Source organism: Serinus canaria, chromosome 10, assembly GCF_022539315.1.
Source record: "Serinus canaria isolate serCan28SL12 chromosome 10, serCan2020, whole genome shotgun sequence".
NCBI classification, from domain to species: domain Eukaryota; kingdom Metazoa; phylum Chordata; class Aves; order Passeriformes; family Fringillidae; genus Serinus; species Serinus canaria.
In genome coordinates this window covers 647665-666103 of record NC_066324.1, presented here as the reverse complement: position 1 = coordinate 666103, position 18439 = coordinate 647665, and the positions used below count along the sequence as shown (strand labels likewise).

The 18439-nt window shown below is 63.2% G+C and overlaps 3 protein-coding genes across 7 annotated transcripts; 1 reads left to right on the top strand and 2 right to left on the bottom strand.

Annotated features, from left to right (window-relative positions):
• Positions 1-130: 130 nt before the first annotated feature.
• Positions 131-5638, top strand: PRC1 (protein regulator of cytokinesis 1). 4 transcript variants are annotated; one of them, XM_050978736.1, is made up of 14 exons: positions 131-255; positions 470-602; positions 915-1037; positions 1367-1597; positions 1671-1841; positions 2042-2191; positions 2417-2564; positions 2649-2785; positions 3022-3117; positions 3233-3379; positions 3735-3836; positions 3991-4101; positions 4690-4875; positions 5422-5638. In XM_050978736.1, exons 1-14 carry the CDS (start codon positions 230-232, stop codon positions 5494-5496), a joined length of 1836 nt encoding a protein of 611 aa, XP_050834693.1. In that variant the 5' UTR covers positions 131-229; the 3' UTR covers positions 5497-5638. The 4 variants fall into 4 exon arrangements, with proteins under 4 accessions (XP_050834693.1, XP_050834695.1, XP_050834694.1 ...); XM_050978738.1 differs by having other exon boundaries at positions 3735-3845; positions 4690-4798; XM_050978737.1 differs by having other exon boundaries at positions 3735-3845; positions 4690-4839.
• A 1110-nt stretch (positions 5639-6748) lies between these two features.
• On the bottom strand, positions 6749-11722 carry RCCD1 (RCC1 domain containing 1). The gene is made up of 7 exons (XM_050978744.1): positions 11558-11722; positions 10851-11205; positions 8087-8208; positions 7815-7919; positions 7554-7706; positions 7333-7362; positions 6749-7130 (listed from the first exon to the last, which is right to left on the bottom strand). The coding sequence occupies exons 1-7, from the start codon at positions 11718-11720 to the stop codon at positions 6988-6990; spliced, it is 1071 nt and encodes a 356-aa protein (XP_050834701.1). The 5' UTR covers positions 11721-11722; the 3' UTR covers positions 6749-6987.
• Positions 11723-11796: 74 nt separating this feature from the next.
• On the bottom strand, positions 11797-18126 carry UNC45A (unc-45 myosin chaperone A). Of its 2 annotated transcripts, XM_050978731.1 has the most exons (21): positions 18029-18126; positions 17540-17698; positions 17134-17170; positions 16868-17043; positions 16674-16766; positions 16285-16452; positions 15922-16090; positions 15519-15689; positions 15244-15415; positions 14955-15071; positions 14771-14798; positions 14537-14631; positions 14291-14432; positions 13969-14109; positions 13689-13816; positions 13452-13518; positions 13174-13287; positions 12969-13084; positions 12760-12877; positions 12522-12677; positions 11797-12346 (listed from the first exon to the last, which is right to left on the bottom strand). In XM_050978731.1, the coding sequence occupies exons 1-21, from the start codon at positions 18038-18040 to the stop codon at positions 12086-12088; spliced, it is 2640 nt and encodes an 879-aa protein (XP_050834688.1). In that variant the 5' UTR covers positions 18041-18126; the 3' UTR covers positions 11797-12085. The 2 variants fall into 2 exon arrangements, with proteins under 2 accessions (XP_050834688.1, XP_009088327.2); XM_009090079.4 differs by having other exon boundaries at positions 14771-15071.
• Between the last annotated feature and the right edge of the window lie 313 nt (positions 18127-18439).

The window sequence follows — 18439 nt, the reverse complement described above, 5'->3', positions numbered from 1 at the left end:
GCGCGCTGGCCAAGGGCGAGCGCGCGGGGGCGCCGTTACCCGCGCAGGACGCGGCGGCGGTCTCGCTCCGGATTGGCTGGCAGAGCCCAAGTCTCTGCACTCCCATTGGCTGCGGGCCGCTTGGGGCGGGGCGGAGGCGCGGCCCGGGTGGCGGTTGTGGGCGGGGCCGCGGCGGTGCGGCAGCCAATCAGCGCAGGCGGGGGGAGTTCGAATCGGCGGAACGGCGGCGATGGAGCGCGGAGCGATGAGGAAAAGGTGTGGGACCGGGAGCCGGGAAAACGGGGATAACGGGGGAACTGCGGGACCGGGAACCGGGAACGGGCGGGAACCGGGACTGGGGGCTGGGGGCTGGGGCGCGGCGGGGCGGAGGCGCTGCGAACCGCGGCGGGAGGTCCCGCCGAGACGGGCGTGGCTGCGGAGGCTCTCGGGCCCCAGCCCGTCCGTGCCGCTGACGGCCCGCCGCGCCCAGCGAGGTGCTGGCGGCCGAGGCCGTGTCCTGCCTGAACCGGGCCATGGCGGCGCTGCGGGACATCTGGGAAGAGATCGGTATTCCCGAGGAGCAGCGCCTGGAGCGCACCGACGTCGTCAGGAAGCACATCAAGGTGAGGGCACCGCTTCTTCTGTTGAGCCGCGCACCTGCTGCAGCGGCAGCCCGCGGCCCGAGCAGCTCGGAGTGCGCCCACCCCGCCCCGCTCTCTCGGGCTCCCGCACGCGGCCGGGGCTGCGGGGAGCGCCGGGGGTCCCTGCCCGGCCGGTACCGCGCCTCTGCCCTGGCCCTGCGCAGCCCTGTCCTGCCGGGCTCCCCACGCTGCCCACACCCCGCGCAGGCCCAGCCGTGGGTCCCTCGCGGTGGTCCCGCTGCCCCGCCCGCTCTCGGCTCCCACGCCCTGCCTCTAACCACACCCGTGCTGCAGAGCCTCCTGGACATGATGGTGGCGGAGGAGGAAAGCCTGAAGGAGCGTCTGCTGAAGAGCATCGCCCTGTGCCGGAAGGAGCTGGACACCCTGTGCAAGGAGCTCCAGCTGGGCCCCTTTGAGGTGAGGTGGGGGATCCTGGGGTCCTCCTGGCTGCCTGGCCTCTGCCTGAGTGTCCCAAGAGGCCAGAGCTTAGAAGGCAAATATCTATTCAGAGCTGCTTTTCTTGTTAGAGCCGAGGGTTTTGTGGCTCCTCACAGGACAGGCGTTAGTAGGTGGTTGTGTGGTTTTCTCCAGCACCTTGTTTGTCATGTTGCTGGTGTTCGTGCACCTTCCTGGGGAACAGCTCACTCAGACCCAGGCCTGGTGGTCCCAGCCTTTGTATAAAAACTCGAAGCATGAGCCAGGTGCGGGAGAAGTGTGGAACAGAGCTGATTTCTGGCCTCTTGCAGACAGAGGAAAGTACCATCCTGCAGATGGAGAAGAACCTGCGCACGTGTGTGGAGGTGCTGCAGAAGCAGAAGCGGGACCGGAAGCAGGAGCTGAAGGCCCTGCAGGAGCAGGACCAGGCCCTGTGTGACATCCTGTGCACAGCCCTGTTCACCATCGACGCCAGCAGCGTGCCCAGCCTGGAGGACCTGGACCGCTACCGGCGCCACGTGGCCTCTCTCAACACCCTGAAGGTGAGCCTGGGGCTGAGGGGGTCGCTGAGGGGCCCACGAGGGGCCCCTGGTTCTGACACTGCCCTCACTCCAGGAGCAAAGGCGGGAAGAGTTTGTCAGCAACAAGCGCCAGATCATTCTGCTGATGGAGGAGCTGGACCACACCCCGGACACCAGCTTCGAGCGGGACGTGGTGTGTGAGGATGAGGAGGCGTTCTGCCTGTCTGAGGACAACATCACGGCCCTCCAGAACCTGCTGCAGCAGGTATGCTGTGCCCTGAGCCAGTGCCGGGGCTGCCACCGCGATGTAAGAGCAGCCGCTGGGTTCTGGCAAGGCTGCGTGCTGGAGCAGCCTTCCAGGGGTGCTGAGGAGCTCCGTGTGCCACGGTGAGGCTCAGCGGGTGCAGCAGAGCCCGAGGCTGCGCTGACCCCGCGCTGCCCTCCCCTCCCCTCCCCTCGGTGCAGCTGGAAGGCCGGCGGGCCCTGAACGAGGCGGTGTGCGCCGAGCTGCGCGCCCGGATCCTGGCGCTCTGGGAGCGGCTGCAGATCCCCCAGGAGGACAGAGACTCCTCGGCCGTGCACCTGGCCGGCTCCAGAGCCCGAACCAGGAGAGCTGTAAGGGCCTGCTGCGCTCACGGTGGCAGGGCTGGGGCAGCAGCTCGGGGGGCTCTCGTGCTCCTGGCTGCTCGGTGAGGGGTGAGGGAGCGGGGCAAATTCTGCCTTTGAGCAGGGAGGAGCTGGAGGCTGGGGCTGCAGCTGCCACTTCTAGAGAGCGGCTCACACAGAAATGAGCCCTGTTCACCCCTCTCCTCCCTGACTGTGCTCTGCTCCCGGGGGCAGCTGCAGCAGGAGGTGGACCGTCTGGAGGAGCTGAAGCTGCAGAACATGAAATCTGTCATCCATGCCATCCGGGTGGAGCTGGCTGACTACTGGGACAAATGCTTCTACAGCCAGGAGCAGAGGGAAAGGTTCAGCCCCTTCTATGATGGTGGGTTCTGGCTGGCCTGGCAGATCTGGGGAGGGATCCCAGGGCTTCCAGCAGCCCCCTGACCTGGCTCTTGTGCCCCTCCAGAGGATTACACAGAGACCCTGCTCGAGCTGCATGACGCTGAGGTGGGCAAGATGAAGACCTACTATGAAACACACAAAGATCTGTTTGAGGCTGTTCAGAAGTGGGAGGAGAACTGGAAGCTGTTCCTGGAGCTGGAGGTATTGTCCAGACAGGAGGTCATGGGTCAGTGTGTACCTCTGCTCTCCTGGGACAGTGCTCTGGGAAGGAGCAGGGAGCCACTGGGGAGTCATGGTGGGCCAGTGCAGGCATGAGGTGCTGTGTTTCGAGCACTGGGGTGTTTGTGCAGGGCTGGCTCCTCTGGGGCCTTCACCATGTGAGGTTGAGGAGATTGGGTGGTGTGTTTGGGCCTCTCCTGACTACCCTTCTCTACCAGAGTAAAGCAAATGACCCCAGTCGCTTCAACAATCGAGGAGGAAACCTTCTGAAGGAAGAGAAGCAGCGAGCAAAGCTGCAGAAGACGCTGTCTAGGGTAGGTCCAGCCCTGGGAAGGACCTGTGGTCCCACTGACAGAGGAAAAGGGACTCTTGGGTGTGGGGACACCTGCGGTCAGGGCAGCCCCTCCACTGCCCTCATGTCCTGATCAGCTGCAGGAGGAGCTGGAGAGGAAGGTCCGGACCTGGGAGGAGGAGTTCAAGGGAGCTTTCCTGATGAAGGGGCAGCAGTTCATGGAGTATGTGGCAGAGCAGTGGCAGCAGTACCGGCTGGAGAAGGAGAAGGAGAAGCAGGAGCGGGTGAGTACAGAGCTGAGCATGTTGGCTTCTGCCTGGGAGTGTCCCTGGCTCCTCCTAAGAATGCCAGCCTAAGGGTGTCCCTGCTGGGCCCCAGCCACTGCCCTGGGCTCTGCCGGCTCGTTCCCAGCTTGGAAGCAGCAGGCACTGGGGCTGGTGCCCACTGTTGTCACATCTGCGTGGCCCGAGCCCCTTTCTGGCCCAGCTGTGCCAGAGGTGACGCTTGGCTCTGGACACGTGTGAATGTGTGCTGAAGTTCTGCTGTGTGGCCGTGCCAGGCTGTCAGCAGGGAGCCTGGCAGTGTCAGACTGGCACCAGCCCCTGGTGCTCAGTGTGTGAGTGCAGGCGTGTCCCACAGCACCTGAAGAAGAGCCGGGAGATGGAGGCGGAGATGCTCTACGGCAGCGCCCCCCGCACGCCCATCAAGCGCCGCATGCTCAGCCCCCACACACCTGCCAAAGTAAGCAAGGTAAAAATGTCCCTGCAGAGTGCTGGGTGGGCTGGGTGTGCCTGGGGCACAGCCTGGGGCTGGCCTCGGCCCGTGGGGAGGGCTCAGGCTGCTGCAGCCGCACGGGAAGATGCCCTGTGTGACGTGTGCTCCGCTCTCTCCTCAGCTCCACGGCACCTCCAGTGTCAGCGCCACGTCCAACACCACTGTTCGCTCAGCCTTTGGGACAGCCATCTCCCACTCGCCCACCTCTCGGCTGCCACCCTCCGGGAAGAAGGTGAGGGGCCTTGGGGGACTCCCTGCCCGGGGCTGGGCTGCAAGGGACAGGTGAGCTGAGGTGGTGCAGCTCTTCTTGCTGTCACCCCGTGGTTCACTGCTTCCCCTGCTGAGCTCATGGGGGACAGCAGCCCCTGTTTGTCTGCAGTCTGCTCTGCGGGGCTGCTGCCATCCTGCTGGGGTGCTTCTGGGACCTGAGGGAGGAGGAGGAGGGTGCCAAAAAATCTTCCTCCAGCCCAGATTTCTAGTACACCTGTTCCTTAGTGCTGAGCCTGCAGGTTGAGGGACCTTCAAAATGTATGTGTGCTGCCAGACAGGGCCTGAGCATCCTTGTTTAGTGAGTGGCATCCTTGCCTATGGCAGGGGGGTGGAACGAGATGGGCTTTAAAGTCCCTCCCCACGCACATCATTGCAGGATTCTGTGATTCTGTGCTGTATGTTTCAGGGGCCAGAACTGGACCCTTGAGTCTGGAGAGCTCCTGGAGCCTGACACTGCTCGGGCTCCTCAGAGTGGAGGGCGCAGAAGCTGCCACGGCTCTCGTGCCTGTGGTCAGTTCCTTCATCCCTGAAGTGTCACCTCTCCCCACAGTTCAGCCGGACCCGGACCCCCACCCGCCCAGCAGCCAAGCCCCCCCGACGCAGGCTGAGGGAGCAGAACAAGGAGAACGTGTCCCAGCTGGACGGAACCACCCTGAGCGGTGGGTGCACCCCCAGAGCCCCTGCCCAGCGTAACCACAGCGTTAGTTCTGTTGCCAGCACCTATTCTGAGTTTGCGGTAATTCACTCTTCTAACCCCACCCCTCGCTGCACAGCACAGGTCCTTTGCTCCCTCCTGTGTCCCCCCCGTGTGTCCCCCTGTGTCCTCTCGCGGGGTGGCTGCTCCTGCCCCTGCCTGTGACTCCTCACGGAGAGCTTCTAGCAGAGCTGGTGGCAGAGGGCCCTGAGCAGCGCTGGGGACAGACCTGTGCAGGGACAGCTCCAGGGCAGAGCCCCTGAGCCTGGAGTGAGCAGGGGCTCCAGGGGGGCTGCTTTCCTCTCTCAGGGAGGGGGACCTTGGGGGCCCTGGACAGCCTCTGTCCTCCCATCAGGCTGGGCTGAGCCAGAGATTTACCATCGTGTGACACTACCAAAAGTTTTTTACTCTTTATACATTTTAGTAAAGAAAGGCATTAATGTTCATTAACTACACGTTACATAATACAATTTGTACTCCGTCTCCCTCTGGCAGCCTGGCCTGCCTCTCTCTGTCCCCTCTGAGCTGTGAGGCAGCAGCCCCCTCCCTTCCCTCATCTCTCTCTTGTTTCTCCACTTGTTTCCACAGCGCCAACTTTCAAAGGCTTCCACCTTTGAAAGCACCTCCCGTGTTCTCAACTCCACCACCAACAATGCTGCATGATGCAGCCCTGCTCCAGCAGCAATGCAGGACCTGCAGCTCTTCCCGCTCCCGGATAACGCTCCCCTCGGTTGCTGCTTAAGAAATGTGCTTTTATTTAAAAAAAATGTCTAGATGTTGTGAATAAAGTCCTTGTACAGCCCCAGCCTCCGGGAGCGTCTGAGGGTCCCTGCACGGAGCCAGAGAGGCGATGGAAGGGGCGGGGCAACCCGGAGCTAGGGGCGCTGCCGGGGAGTGTCAGCCAATCAGAAACCAGGCTGCAGCTTTTTGGCCAAGCCCAGCAGCCTCAGTCTGTGCCCTCATTGGACAAATAAACTGGAATTCCGCGGCCTGATTGGCTGAAAGAGCTGGCCCTTCAATCCATGCGGTGATGGGCCAAACAAGGAGCAGTCCCTATCCTTTCGTGATTGACTAAAAAAAAACCCCAAACCCGGAACTTTCAATCCCCATCCGAATTGGCTGAAAAAGTAGTCCAATCCGAATACGGATTGGCTGAAAAAGGCCGCGCTGCCAGCTGTGCTCTGACTGGCCGAACAGGCTGAAGCGCCGATCCGCTCCGCACCCGAGCCTGCCCCGCCGAGCCACAGCCGCAGTCCGGACCGTGCCGAGCCAGGGCCGCAGCCCCAGTCCCTGACCAAAAGGGATTTTTTTGCTGAGCAAAAAGCTGCAGCCCCACTCCCCAAACCACCCTCAGCCCTTCTCAGCTGCTTGCTCTCCCCACCTGCCCCTCTGAACTGCCCACCAGGACTGTGAGACAAGCACAGGGTGAAAGCCGGAAAACTTGTGATATGAGACAACAGTTCAGTGTGGGAAGCAAAAGCCAGACAGAAAAAAGCAAAGCCAAGAATTCATTCCCTCCTTCTAAATGGTGCTCACCATCCCCGGGGCAGGTGCTCAGCCTCCCCAGGACAGCAGGGCCCCACCACGGTAACTGTAACTTGGACAAAACCACTACTGCTCTGAGCATTCCTGCATTGCTTCTTCTCCTCCCCCTTCCACGCTGGCATGATGCCACATGGTCTGGGATACCTCCAGGGTCAGCTGTGTGTCCCAGCCCCCCACGAGTTCTTCTGCACCCCCCAGAGGAGCAGAACCAGCCTCAGCTCTGTGCCAGCGCTGCTCTCTCTGCCACTCCCCAGCACCAGCAGGGTGCTCACACAAACCCAGGCACAGCCCGTGCAGTCCCCGCCCCAGGACAGCTTCACTGGAGCTGGATATGCTGGAACATGGTTTGCACACACCAACACTGCAACCCTTAGGGAAGAGTGAATTTAATGAACACATACAGCCCGTCCCAGGGTGTCCCTAGCCCTGATGCAGCTGCAGCCCCAGTCCAGGATGTCAGTCTGGTCACTGTGGGCTGCACTCAGCCCCATCCCGTGCTGCAGGGGGGCTGCCTGCCCTGGCCCTGAGCACAGAGCGGTCCTGGAGCTGGTCCTGCAGAGCAGAGCCTGCCCTCACCCCCATCTGCAGCACCCACGGCTCCCGGGGCCCTCACGGCTCCCGCACACGCACATAGGTGGTCCAGGGCCCACACACCACCTCCTCCGCCCGCAGCCCCTGGGCCACCAGGTGCTCGACGCGGCGTGCCTGGTCAGAGCTGATGTTGTTCCCGTGTCCCAGCTGTCCGTATTTACCTGCAGACACACGGTCATGACACAACGTGGCCCTGGGGCCTCAGGGCAATTGCTCCTGGTGTTTGTGGGGAGGGAGGGAACACAAGAGCCCCCAGCATAGACAGAACTCGTACAGCAACAGAAGAGCCAAGGGCAAGAGAACAGGGAACAAGAAGCTGCTCCTGTGGAGGTTGTACAGTCCCAAAGCAGAGATGCCACTTACCCCAGCCCCAGGTGTAGAGCTCCCCACCTCCTGCAACAGAGACAGCACCATCAGGCAGCACCCGGTGAGCTCCATCCCCCACAGTGCACCTTTGCCCCGGGGGCACTACCCTGAGGGTCCTGGTGAGCCCTGGCACCTCAGAACCCCTGTCCCGCAAGCCCTGGCACCTCTCAGAGCCCCTGCCCCCGGGGGCACTGCCCCCTGCCCCGCTGGACACTCACGTGTGACGACGGCTGTGTGTCGGGAGCCACAGCTGACCGTGCTGACCTCCAGGTCCTGTGGCAGATCCAGCAGTGCCGGGAACGCCTGGATAGAGATGAATGCAGCCTCCTGGGCAGCCAACTGCTCCTGGCAGGGCATCAGCTTGGTGCTCCCTGCACAAGAGGTGACAGCAGCACTGCTCGCAAGCTGAACCGCACTGGCCCTGCACTGAGCTGCAGGGGCTGTGCAGGAACCCGGCCCAGCCTGCCCGCAGCACCCACCTGTGCCTGTGTCCTCATCCCGCGCTCGCTCCTCTGCCAGTGCTTTGGAGGGCAGGGCCAGCTGCCCCGACTCGTTCCAGCCCCACATGTACAGGTCTCCTGCCTCTGCGGCGGGGGAAGAGCGCATCAGGCGGAGCTTAGCCCCGGGCTGCACTCGCTGGCAGCACTGGGGGCTCCGGGGACACCAGCAGCCCATATTCCCCAGCCAGAACCCGCTGGGCCATGTGCTGCCAGCAGCACGCCCAGCTGTCCCGCCCAGCCCAGCCCCTCACCGCTGACGCTGGCCGAATGCCACCCGCCGGCCGCCACCGCCCGCATGGGCACCCCGGCCAGCGCCTCCACCAGCCGCGGCTGCAGCTCCGCCTCCAGCAGCCCGTGGCCCAGCTGCCCGTGCCTGCAGGGACACAGAGGGACAGACAGACAAGCACACAGCCCACCGCCTCCAGCTCCCGTGCCTCCTGCCCAGCTCCCACCAAGCCCTTCCTGCTGCCACCAACCCAGCTCCAGGCCGGCGGAGCCTGAGCAGCTGAGGGAACAGCCACAGCTGAGCAGAAGAATCAAGCCCAGGAACAGGGAAAAGCCAAGTGCCAGGGGGAGAGTGATGCCCAGCAGCAGACCACCAGTTACAGCCAGGGGTCGGTGGGCAGCAGTGGGACACAGCACCAGGGGCTTTAGTTGTCAAAGATGGGGCAGAAGCAGGGGGGGCTGGCAGGAGCTGTAGGGCTGAGAGGAGCAGTTCTGCTCCAGAGTGGTGACTATTTGGTCTGGGAAGCTTCAATGTGACAGCTCAGGACATCAACAGCTGTGCTGATGCACTGGAAAGGCTGTTCACATTCCATATGGAATCTGCAGAGGACTGAGGCAGAGACACTGAGAGCTGAGGGGCAGGGAAGGGCATGGTGCAACAGGAAAGTGGCTCTGGGCACTCCCTCCTGAGAGGGTAATGGTGACCACCGCCAGCAGTAAGAGAGGGGCTACAAAGGGGTGAGCTGGGCCAGCACCTGGCTATCACACAGCACAGCTGCCACACTGTGGGACACACTGGCACAGGCAGGCGTGAGAGGATTCTCAGCTGAGCTGAATAACCACATTACAAAAAAGTGAATCCTCAAGTACACATCCCCACACATAGAAACCTTTCCTCTGAAGGGAAGGCAAGGACCAAATAAATGTAGTGCTGGCAAAGCAACAACTGCTGGTGTAAACAGTGTCGTGTTTGCCACCAGCTAGCCCAGAGCCAGCGAGCGAGGAGCAGGGACTGGGGAGTGAAACGCTCCTGAGCGATGAGAGCAGGGAGGGCACTGGGCCAGGGCACCCAGCTCTGTGACAGATGAGAAGTGCTGGGTTTGTCTTCCTTAAGTAGCAAAGAGGAACAGAGCAACCCTCCACTCCTCAGCTGAGAACAACTAGCTCCTGTGGGCAAGCCTCATTACACCAGCAGAACTCAGGGATCCAGGGCAGGGGAACCTGTGGTTGGGCTCTCCAGCACCTTCTGGGAAAACCTGACTGGGCAGCAAACACACAGACAACTCCCTAATGAACAACTGCCCCAGAGTGACTTTATGATGCTTGTGTCCCCACTCATCTGTTCTCTTTATGCTGAATATTAAGTTCTGCGCTTTTCTCTGAGAGAAAAGGAGGAAAAGAGAAACACAGAGTTTGTTTTCAAAAACTGCACTCACTCCCCCACATCCTTCTCCTAGACTGTGTTGTCTACAGCACAAACAGACAGCAGGAAAAAGCTCTCCTCTGCTTTTTAGTTAGTTTTTTTTAGCTAGCTGAGGCAGTGAATTTGCCTAGACTATAAGTTTTTCTTTTTCTTAGAACTGTTCAAACCTACTCTAATATGAAAACCCAAAAGAACACCAAGAGCTCACACCTATAAATCCCCAAAGACTAGGATGCTGCATTCCAGAGCCAGAAAATATAATAAAAGACTAAGCAAGACAATCTACACCTCACAAAAAAAAAGACTTTCTAAATTTGCCATTTCTTCAGAACAGCAATTTTTTTGTTTAATATTATTCTTTTTTTATACTTGTGAACTCTTTGCTTATTAAATGAACAGGTTTTTTCCACTTTTCTCCAAAGAAATCTTTCCCCAAAACGATTTAGGGGAGGGGCCACTTGAATTTACTTTCTGAAAGAACCCCACTCAGAAATTTCCTCCCAAAATTTACCCTAAACCAAAACAAATACAAGAAAAACACCTTTGTAAGACTAAACTGAGCGGTGCCACCAGGCGTTAAACACACTCAAGTTCAGCTGCTGGCAGGTGACACAGGGCGTTGGGGCTGGAGGCTTTTCCCAGGGGCTTCACTCCCCTCCACAGGCTGTACCAGAGGGACCTGGCACTGAACTGTCACAGACTGATGGAATCAATCTCCAGTTCAGAAACACAAGAGCTTTGCTGCCAGCTGGTGTTGCATGACAAGTTATAGAGGAGCAGGGACAGAGCAGGGACCTTGATGGTCATACAGAGACCCAAGCATCCTCAGAGATTGCCCTGAGGGAGCCAAAAGTTAGAGCAGAGACCAGAGTCAGTAGCCAGAGACCCAGCAGCTAGAGAGGAAACAGGGCTGCCCATGGGGCCAGCGAAGGTGGACTCAGTAGGAAAAGGGGCATGGTGAGGCCAGCACCCCCCCAGAGAAGCCATGATTTGGGATGCCTGTGCCAGGGGACCTGGCTGTGGTGAGGGACAGATCCCATCAGCATGTGGGTGAGCACAGGGCACCTGCAGCTGTACCCCAATACTTCTCTCAGCTCTAAGGTAACATTCCCAAGTCCACCCCCAGAGAAAGTCAGGAGGCAAATCCTGACTCAGGCAGTGTGTGCAGGCTAATGGGGGCTCAGCCCCTGAGGTGACCCCCATTCCAACACCCTCTCACCTGCACTCCCCCCACATCGCCCACATCTCTTCTGCATCCCCATTGTTGTCTCTACATCCCACCAGCACAGTGCTTGTCCTGGAGCTCTTGCAGGCTCACGCACGGCCGTCCCTCTCCGCACCCCTGTGCCCGCACAGCCCCTGCTCACCTGCCACCGCCCCAGGTGAAGACCTCCCCGGCGGCGCCCAGCGCTACGGCGTGCTCCGTGCCCAGCACCAGCCGCCTGGCCCGCACGCCGGCCGGCAGCGCGGTGAAGAACGGCGGCCGCGGCGTGGCGAATCCACCGGGCAGGAGCGGCAGCGGCTGGCTCCAGGGCGGCTCCGGGGGCAGCGGCCGGCTCCAGTCGGGCTCGCCCTGCAGCGCTGTCCCCAGCGCCGCCTCCCGCCGCCAGGCGCCGGCCGCCGCCGCGCCCCGCAGCACCAGGTGCGTCTCGGACGGCAGCGCCTCGGCCCAGCCCGGCAGCCGCCGCCGCAGCCCCGCGCTCCGCACCTCCAGCCCCGCGCCTGCCGCGGCGGCATCTCAGCGACCGACCCTGGGGACGGCCCGGGGGACGGGACGGGGACGGCCTGGGGGTCTGGGGGGACGGGACGGGAACGTCACCGGGGGACCGGCGGGGAGCATCCCTGGGGAACCGGTGCGATGGGAGGGCTGGGGGGGGTCCCATCCCGGGGGAAAGCGGCGTCAGGGGAAGGGGCGGACAGGACAAACCGAGGCGATCGAGGCGGCAGAGCACGGTGGGGACAGGACCCGCCATGCAAGGGAACGGCAAGGGGGAGCGGGCACGGGCCGGCCAAGGGCCGCGCTGCCCCGCGGGAGGGACCGCACCGGGGCTCCGGGCGGGCCGGGGGCGCTCACCGGTCTCCACGACCACGTAACTCCAGGCGGGCCACACGCGGGAGATCTCCTCGGGGCCCGCCTCCAGCCGCCACGGGCCCGGGCCCGGGCCCGGGCCCGGCTCCCCGGCCGCCTCCTCGGGGCTGAACCCGAACACGAGCCAGACGCAGGCGGGCGCCGCCATGGCTGGGGCGGAACCGGGAGAGGAAGGGCCGGACGTGACGGCGAGGGGCGGGCGGACAGACGGACGGAGGCCAGACCGCGGTCCAAGAGTAGCTTTAGTGTTACCGGGTGGGCCCGGCTCCGGCGCGCCGGGCCCGCCCCCGGTCGGCCCTCCCGGCTAAGGCAGACGGTGGCAAAGGCAGTGGCAAGCCCTGTCCTCCCCCTCGCCCCGGGGCACCGGGCGGGCGCCGCCGGGGGCAGCGCGGCCCCCGCCCCGGGCAGTGCTGAGCCAGCTCCGCGTGCAGCCGGGCCCGCAGGGCCGCCCTGAGACAGCGTGTGCGCACCGGCCTGGGCAGCGTGTGCAGCGTGCGTGCGAGCCCGCGGGCCTCAGGCCAGCCCAGGGTTGGGCTTGATGAGGCCGTAAGCCACTGCGTGTGCCAGGCTCTCCTGGGCCGCCTGGGCCACCCGCGGCTTGTCCTTGTCCTTGGCGAGCACAGAGAGGATCTCCAGCATCTCGCTGGCGATGAGCTGCTCGGCCACCTCCCGAGCAGCTGCCATCATGTTCATCACCACCACAGCGCCACGGTGCTGCAGCTCCACACTGGGGCTCAGCAGCAGGGCCTGCAGGATCTCCAGCCAGTGCACCGTCTGCAGGGGAGTGGAGCCAACATCATCAAGGACCCCAGGAGAAGGGTTCCAGCACCCCCTGACAGCCCCATCTCAGAGTCGGGCCCAAGTCACGACAGGTTGCCCTGTCTTCTGGGGCCAGGCCACCACGGGGAGGGAATATGGGACACCGGGTGCTGTGTTAGGGTGCACTCACCACCTGGGGAATCCGCTTGCAGATGGGGGGATGCAGGGTAGTCAGCATGGCCAGGGTCCCCGAGGCTGCCCGCCGCAGCTTCTCGTCCTCCTCCCCACTGTACAGGACCATCAGCTTCAGACGGTCGCTGCCCTCAGCCAGGAACATCTCCTGCACCTGCACAGGGGAAAGAGCAGGGATCGGGGGGGTGTGGTGGTCCAGCAGCCCAGCACAGACCCCAGCCTGTCCCGGCCTTCACCTCCTTGCTCATGGCCATGTTGCACATGCACTCAGTTGCGGCTAGCCGGATCAGCTCGTGCTCCTCAAACATGTAGCCCTCGATCATGGGCACAGCCCGCTCTTTCAGGATCTTCTGCCTGGGAGGCAAGCGGGCAGTGAGTGCTCCCTGCCCAGGGCAGCCTGCCTGGCCCAAGGGGACAGCCAACTGCCCTCTCCCCCCATCCCTACCGCAGCCTCTCACTGATGCCAGCCAGGTTGGTCAAGGCCATCAGCCCCTCAAAGTTCTCCAGGCCCGTGCGCTGCAGGTGCAGGAGGCTGACCAGGGGCCGCACCACCTCATAGATCTGGGGAGACAGAACACATGGGATCGAGTCAATGCCCACTGCTGCTCCCACCTGAGCCCCTGCCTGGCAGACCCAGACCCAGCACTCACCCGCTCCCCAGGGAATGCCATCTCTGGGTTGGAGGTGATGGTGATCTTTGCCAGGGCCTGCGCTGCCTTGGTCTGCCCCACCTCAGTGCCCTCCAGGGACAGTGGGATCAGAGCCTGAGGGCAGAAACAGCAGCTTGTCCTGCAGCCAAGGCCACAGTACCAGGGCAGTTTTCCCCAGCCTCATGTCCAAGGGAGCCAGTGCAGCCCTGCTAAACCGCAGAGTCCCAGCACCCCCGGAGCAGTGCAGGGCAGAAGCACAGTGGGGTCCATGCTCTCACCTTGCCTCCTCCCTGAGCAACCACACCACCCCGGTCTTCTGCCTCCTCCACCAGTGCCAGGAACACTCTAGGGACCAAGTGGGACTAGTTGCAGCACTTGGATCATCACAGTGGGCCCAGGCTGCACCAGACTCCTGGACATCCTCCCTGCTGTCCAGGAGCTGGCCTTCAGCACAGGCACGCAAATTCACCAAGAGGATGCCGGCAGGCTGGTAACCCAGCTCCTTCCTCTCCCACCTGGAGATCAGCTCCCGGCAGGAGTTGGTGAGCGCCGGGTTCTCGCTCTTCACCATGCAGGCCAGAGCCGACACCACGCCAGCCGTCAGCAGCTTCCGCACCCGCCGCTTCACAAACTCGGGCTTGTCCTGTGCCACGGGCACGGCACACTGGGCTCAGGAGCACCAGCACCTGGCCAGGTGCCCGACCCCATCCTGTGGGCCTCAAGGACACCGTGTCTACACCTGGGACCCCAGGCTGTGTCCCAACACCCACTCTCCTCCAAAGCAGCCCTGCTTACCTTGGGGTGCTGCTCCGGGATGTGCTGCTTGGCATACTTGGCCAGCTCCAGCATCTGCGGGTCCGGCTCCTCGTGGTCATAGCTGTTGGTACAGTTCACCAGCGTGGAGGCAACAGCATAGAGCACGCTCCTGTCCTCTGACTGTGGCGACAGTGGGCACCTGTCACACTCACAGCAGGGAGGAGCAAACAGGACCAGAGCCCACTCAGCTTCTCCCACACCCCCGCCACCCCCCCCCCCCCCCCCCGAGCATGAGCCCCACACCTGCTCCAGCACATTTCCCTGGTGCCAGGGTGCCCATCCCACAGCTCTTGGTATGCACCTTGGCCAGCTGGAACATGGCCTGCATTGCTGCCTTGTCCTCCACAAACTCCTCCTTGACATCTGCATCGAAGGTGAGGTAGGCCAGGCCCTCCACAGCCCAGCGCCGCGTGCCCGCATCGATCGCCTCATTGCAGAGCCACCTGGAGAGTGCTCCCTGAGCCTGGCTGTGGGGGCTGTGCACAGCCCAGCTGTAGGGAGCCCGGCCAGGGGGCCTTGCCCACCCCCCACACCCAGCCCCGCTCACTTGCGGCACTGCTTGGCCAGCTTCATGGTGGATCCCTCGGCAAACTGCTTCATGCTGAAGTCCGTGCCTCCGGCAGATCCCAGCTTGCAGAGCCCCTGCAGCCAGGAACAGAGTGTGGGAGCAGGAATGGATGTAGGAGACCTGATGTGTCCTGGACCCACAGCAGCGGGGAGCAGCACTGTGACTGGCGGTCCCGCAGCCACAGCCCTGCCACAGCCTGTCCCGCGTGCTCACCACGAGGGCGCGGATGCGGATGCTGTCCCTCTCACTGTGCTTGTAGATCTCCTTGAGCAGGTTGACGCCGTTGGCCGTGATGAAGGAGGCGCGCTTGGCCTTGTCGGCCGCGTGGATCAGCGCCTCCACGGCCACCAGCTGGTGTGCCTCGCAGACAGAGGCGCAGAGGGACAGCACGCTGTCCATGATCCCCTCCAGCTCCAGCACCCTGTTCCCTGCATCTGAGGGACCCTGCAGCAGGCACGACACTGTCTGAATGGCCCGCAGCTTTCCCGGCAGCTCGTGCCCCTCGAACCAGCTCCTTCAGGGAAAGACCACCAGAAAGGCTCAGCGTGATCCACCTGCTTCTCCCTGCCCCACCTGCTGAACCTCCCCCACAGCAGGTCCCCAGTCAGCTTTAGCACTGAGGGTGACAGGTGCTGCCAGGCTGCAGGTGACAGAAGCCCCATTACTGCCAGGACACCCTGGCTCACCTCACATAGTCCTCACACAGATGGTGGAAGTTTTCCCTCTCGGCATCACACTTCAGGTCGTCATACAGTTTGCTCAGCAGAACAGAGGTGCTCATCCGGCTGTTCTCTGTCACGGGCAGGCTGCCCGAGCTGCCGCACACCGTGCTGCCCACCTCCAGGATTTTCTTCAGGCCTGGCAAAGGTCAGACAGCCCAGTGAGGGGGGCAGTGGCATGTGCAGACCTGGGACAGAGGAGCACGATGCCCCAGCAGGACATTGCTAGCCATTCCACTAACCCTGATCAATCACCCAGAGGCTCAGGCTGTTGTTGGTCTCCTTTGGTGACTTCCTGGGCACCACCTTGATGAGCAGGTTGAGGGCATTGTCACGGCCATGTGCTGAGGCCCCTTCCAGCACTAGCAGCTCCAGGAGGTGCTTGATCAGCAATTTCAGGTCCTTGGAGGAATCTTCCAAAAAAGACAGCACCCTGGGAATGGCCTCACCCCCACCATGGTACAGCTGGCAGAGATGCTGCCATGACCAGGAGATTCTGCCTCCTGTTAACCCTGGACCAGAGCCTGGCTTTGGGCTGGGCTGCAGGGAGCAGTGACAGGGCAGCAGCAAATAGCCCCATAGCACCTCTTGCACCTACGTGGGACTCTCCCCATACAACAGCCAGCCAGGGCAGCCCACACTCACCCAGCACCACTGCATCCTCCTTCCCACGGAAGTCTTTCTGCAGCCCCTCCTTCAGGGAGTCGAACATCACGTGCAGCAGGTTGCAGGCAGCCAGGGACACCTGCTCGTGCTCCACACCCAGCACCGCCGCGAGACGGGGAGCCCCCAGTTCCGCCAGGATGGCCGTGGTCTGCAGGTACAAGCACACCTGTCTTCCGGAGGCCATGGGGAAGCCCTGCTGTTTCCCAGCCCCTTATCAGGATGGTTTCTTCTCACAAGTTCAGGCCTGGCAGGTAACAGCCCGCAGCTCCCCTGTGTGACCCTCTACAGCCTCCCCAGCACGGCTTTCCCCTGGGCCCAGCCATGGGGTGTGGTGGCACCTACACGAGAGCGGTGGCCGGAGCACAGCCCCACCAGCGTGCGCAGGGCTGCCAGCATCAGGTCAGCCTTGGCCGTGTCCAGCAGCTGCATCAGCAGCCGCACACCATCGCTCTGGAAGATCTTCTCTGCTCCAGCCTCTTCTCGTGCCAGCACGATCAGGTTCTGTGCAGCCTGGGGAAGGAGAGTTCTGTCTGGGTCACAGCAGCACACTGCACAAGGAACTGCTAGCAGCTGCAGGCACCCACCCTCCACCTCTGTCTTGGGGTGCATTTTGTGGGCGGCAAGCCCAGCCTGCCCAGGCAGCACCACTCAGCCACCACTGGCCAGGAGCAACAATCCTCCCTTCCCCTCCTCCCAGCCACAGCACCGCGCCCCACTCCCTGAACTCAGACTTTCTGCTTCTTGTCCGCATCCTTTTCTTCAAGATCCAGCAAGATCTGGAACATCTGCTCTACTTTCGAGTCCGTGCAGGACATGGTCTTCATCTGCAATAGAGCAGAAAGAGCAGCTCAGTCCTCCCGAACTCCCTCCAGGCACAGTCACAGCCACAGCGGGCCGGCAGCCCCCCCAGTGCCCCCCTGCTGACCTTCTCATGCATGCTGCTGCCCAGGGCACGCAGGGCCTCCTGGAAGGCCTTGTTGCGGGGCTCCAGGCTGAGGCAGCGCTGCAGGTCGCTGACGGCCTGCTCCAGGCGGCCCAGCTGCTGCAGCGCCTGGCTGCGGCGGAACAGCGCCTTCACATCCCGCCCGTCCGCCTCGATGGCTGCGCACAGCGGTCACTCACGGGGCCCACCGCCTGCCCCGCCGCCCCACGGGCGGCTCACAGGCTGGTCCCCAGCCCCACCGACAGTACCTTTAGTGGCATCAGCCTCTGCCTTGGTGTAATCCTCCTGTGCAGAGACAGGAGAGAAAAATGCCTGAGCACTGCTGGCACATGCCCCACGCAGCCTACACCCCTAACTTTGGGGACTGGGGACAGGATGGGAACAGCATCACTGGAGACAGTGAGCCAGCACAGTGGGACACACTGCCTTTCCCAGAATACAACCCTCAGAGGGTGGCCAGGGAGCCCTACCGACCCCGGTGCTTTTCAGACACTTCTGATCTACTTCTGAGCCCCTAAAGTTCCTCGTGTCCACCCCCTGCCCCAGACAAAGATTCCCTGCAAGACATCCGAGACACGGTGACTGCTCGGGAACAGCCCCAGCCAGCCGGGCAGGTTCGTGCAGGCCGCGGGGACGCACCCGCCCCGCGCTCACCAGCTTCAGGTAACACGCGGCCCGGTTGCGGTGCAGCACGGCGCGCTCCGACGGGGCCTCGCTCAGGCTCAAAGCCTCCGTGTAGGCAGCGAGGGCGGCTGCGTGATCCCCCGCCTGGAACAGCGCGTTACCCCGCGCCCGAAGCTGCTCCGCCGTCACCTGCCGAGGGGCACAGGCTGGGACACAGCCCGGGGACCCGCAGGGACCCAGGACAGGGACCACCGGGACAGGGACCCCCGGGAGAGGGATCCCCCCGGGAGAGGAATGCAGGGACAGGGACTCCCCGGGACAGGAATCCAGGGACCCAGGGACAGGGACTCCCCGGGACAGGAACCCCGGGACAGGGACCCCCCCCGGGACAGTGACCCCCCCCCGGGACAGGGACCCCCCCCGGGACAGTGACTCCCCCCGGGACAGGGACCCCCCCCGGGACAGGGACCTCCCCCGGGACAGGGACCCGCCGGTCCGGTCCCGCCCGGCCCCGCTCACCGGCTCCTCCATCGCGCCGCACCCGTGACGTCACCGCGGATCGCCTGGGGAACCCTGACGCCACCGCCCTTATCACGTGATGGGGCGCGCCCTGAGACGGGCGGGGCCGAGGCTGCAGCGCCGCCCCGCGGCCCGGCGGTGCCAGCACTGACCGGCGGCGGCCCCGTGCGCGTCCCAGTGTCCCCCACGCCGTGCCGCCGCCCCGCCGCAGCCCCGAGAGCGAGTGTCCCCCTACAGCCCCGTACTGAGCCCCGGCGAGCGAGTGTCCCCCGTACTGAACCCCGGAGAGCGAGTATCCCCCGCGTAGAGCCCCTGTACTGCACCCCGCAGTTCCAGTGTCCCCCCCGTACCAGCCCGCCCGTATCACCCCCCGTGCTGCACCCTGAGGTGCGAGCGTTCCCCCCATACACC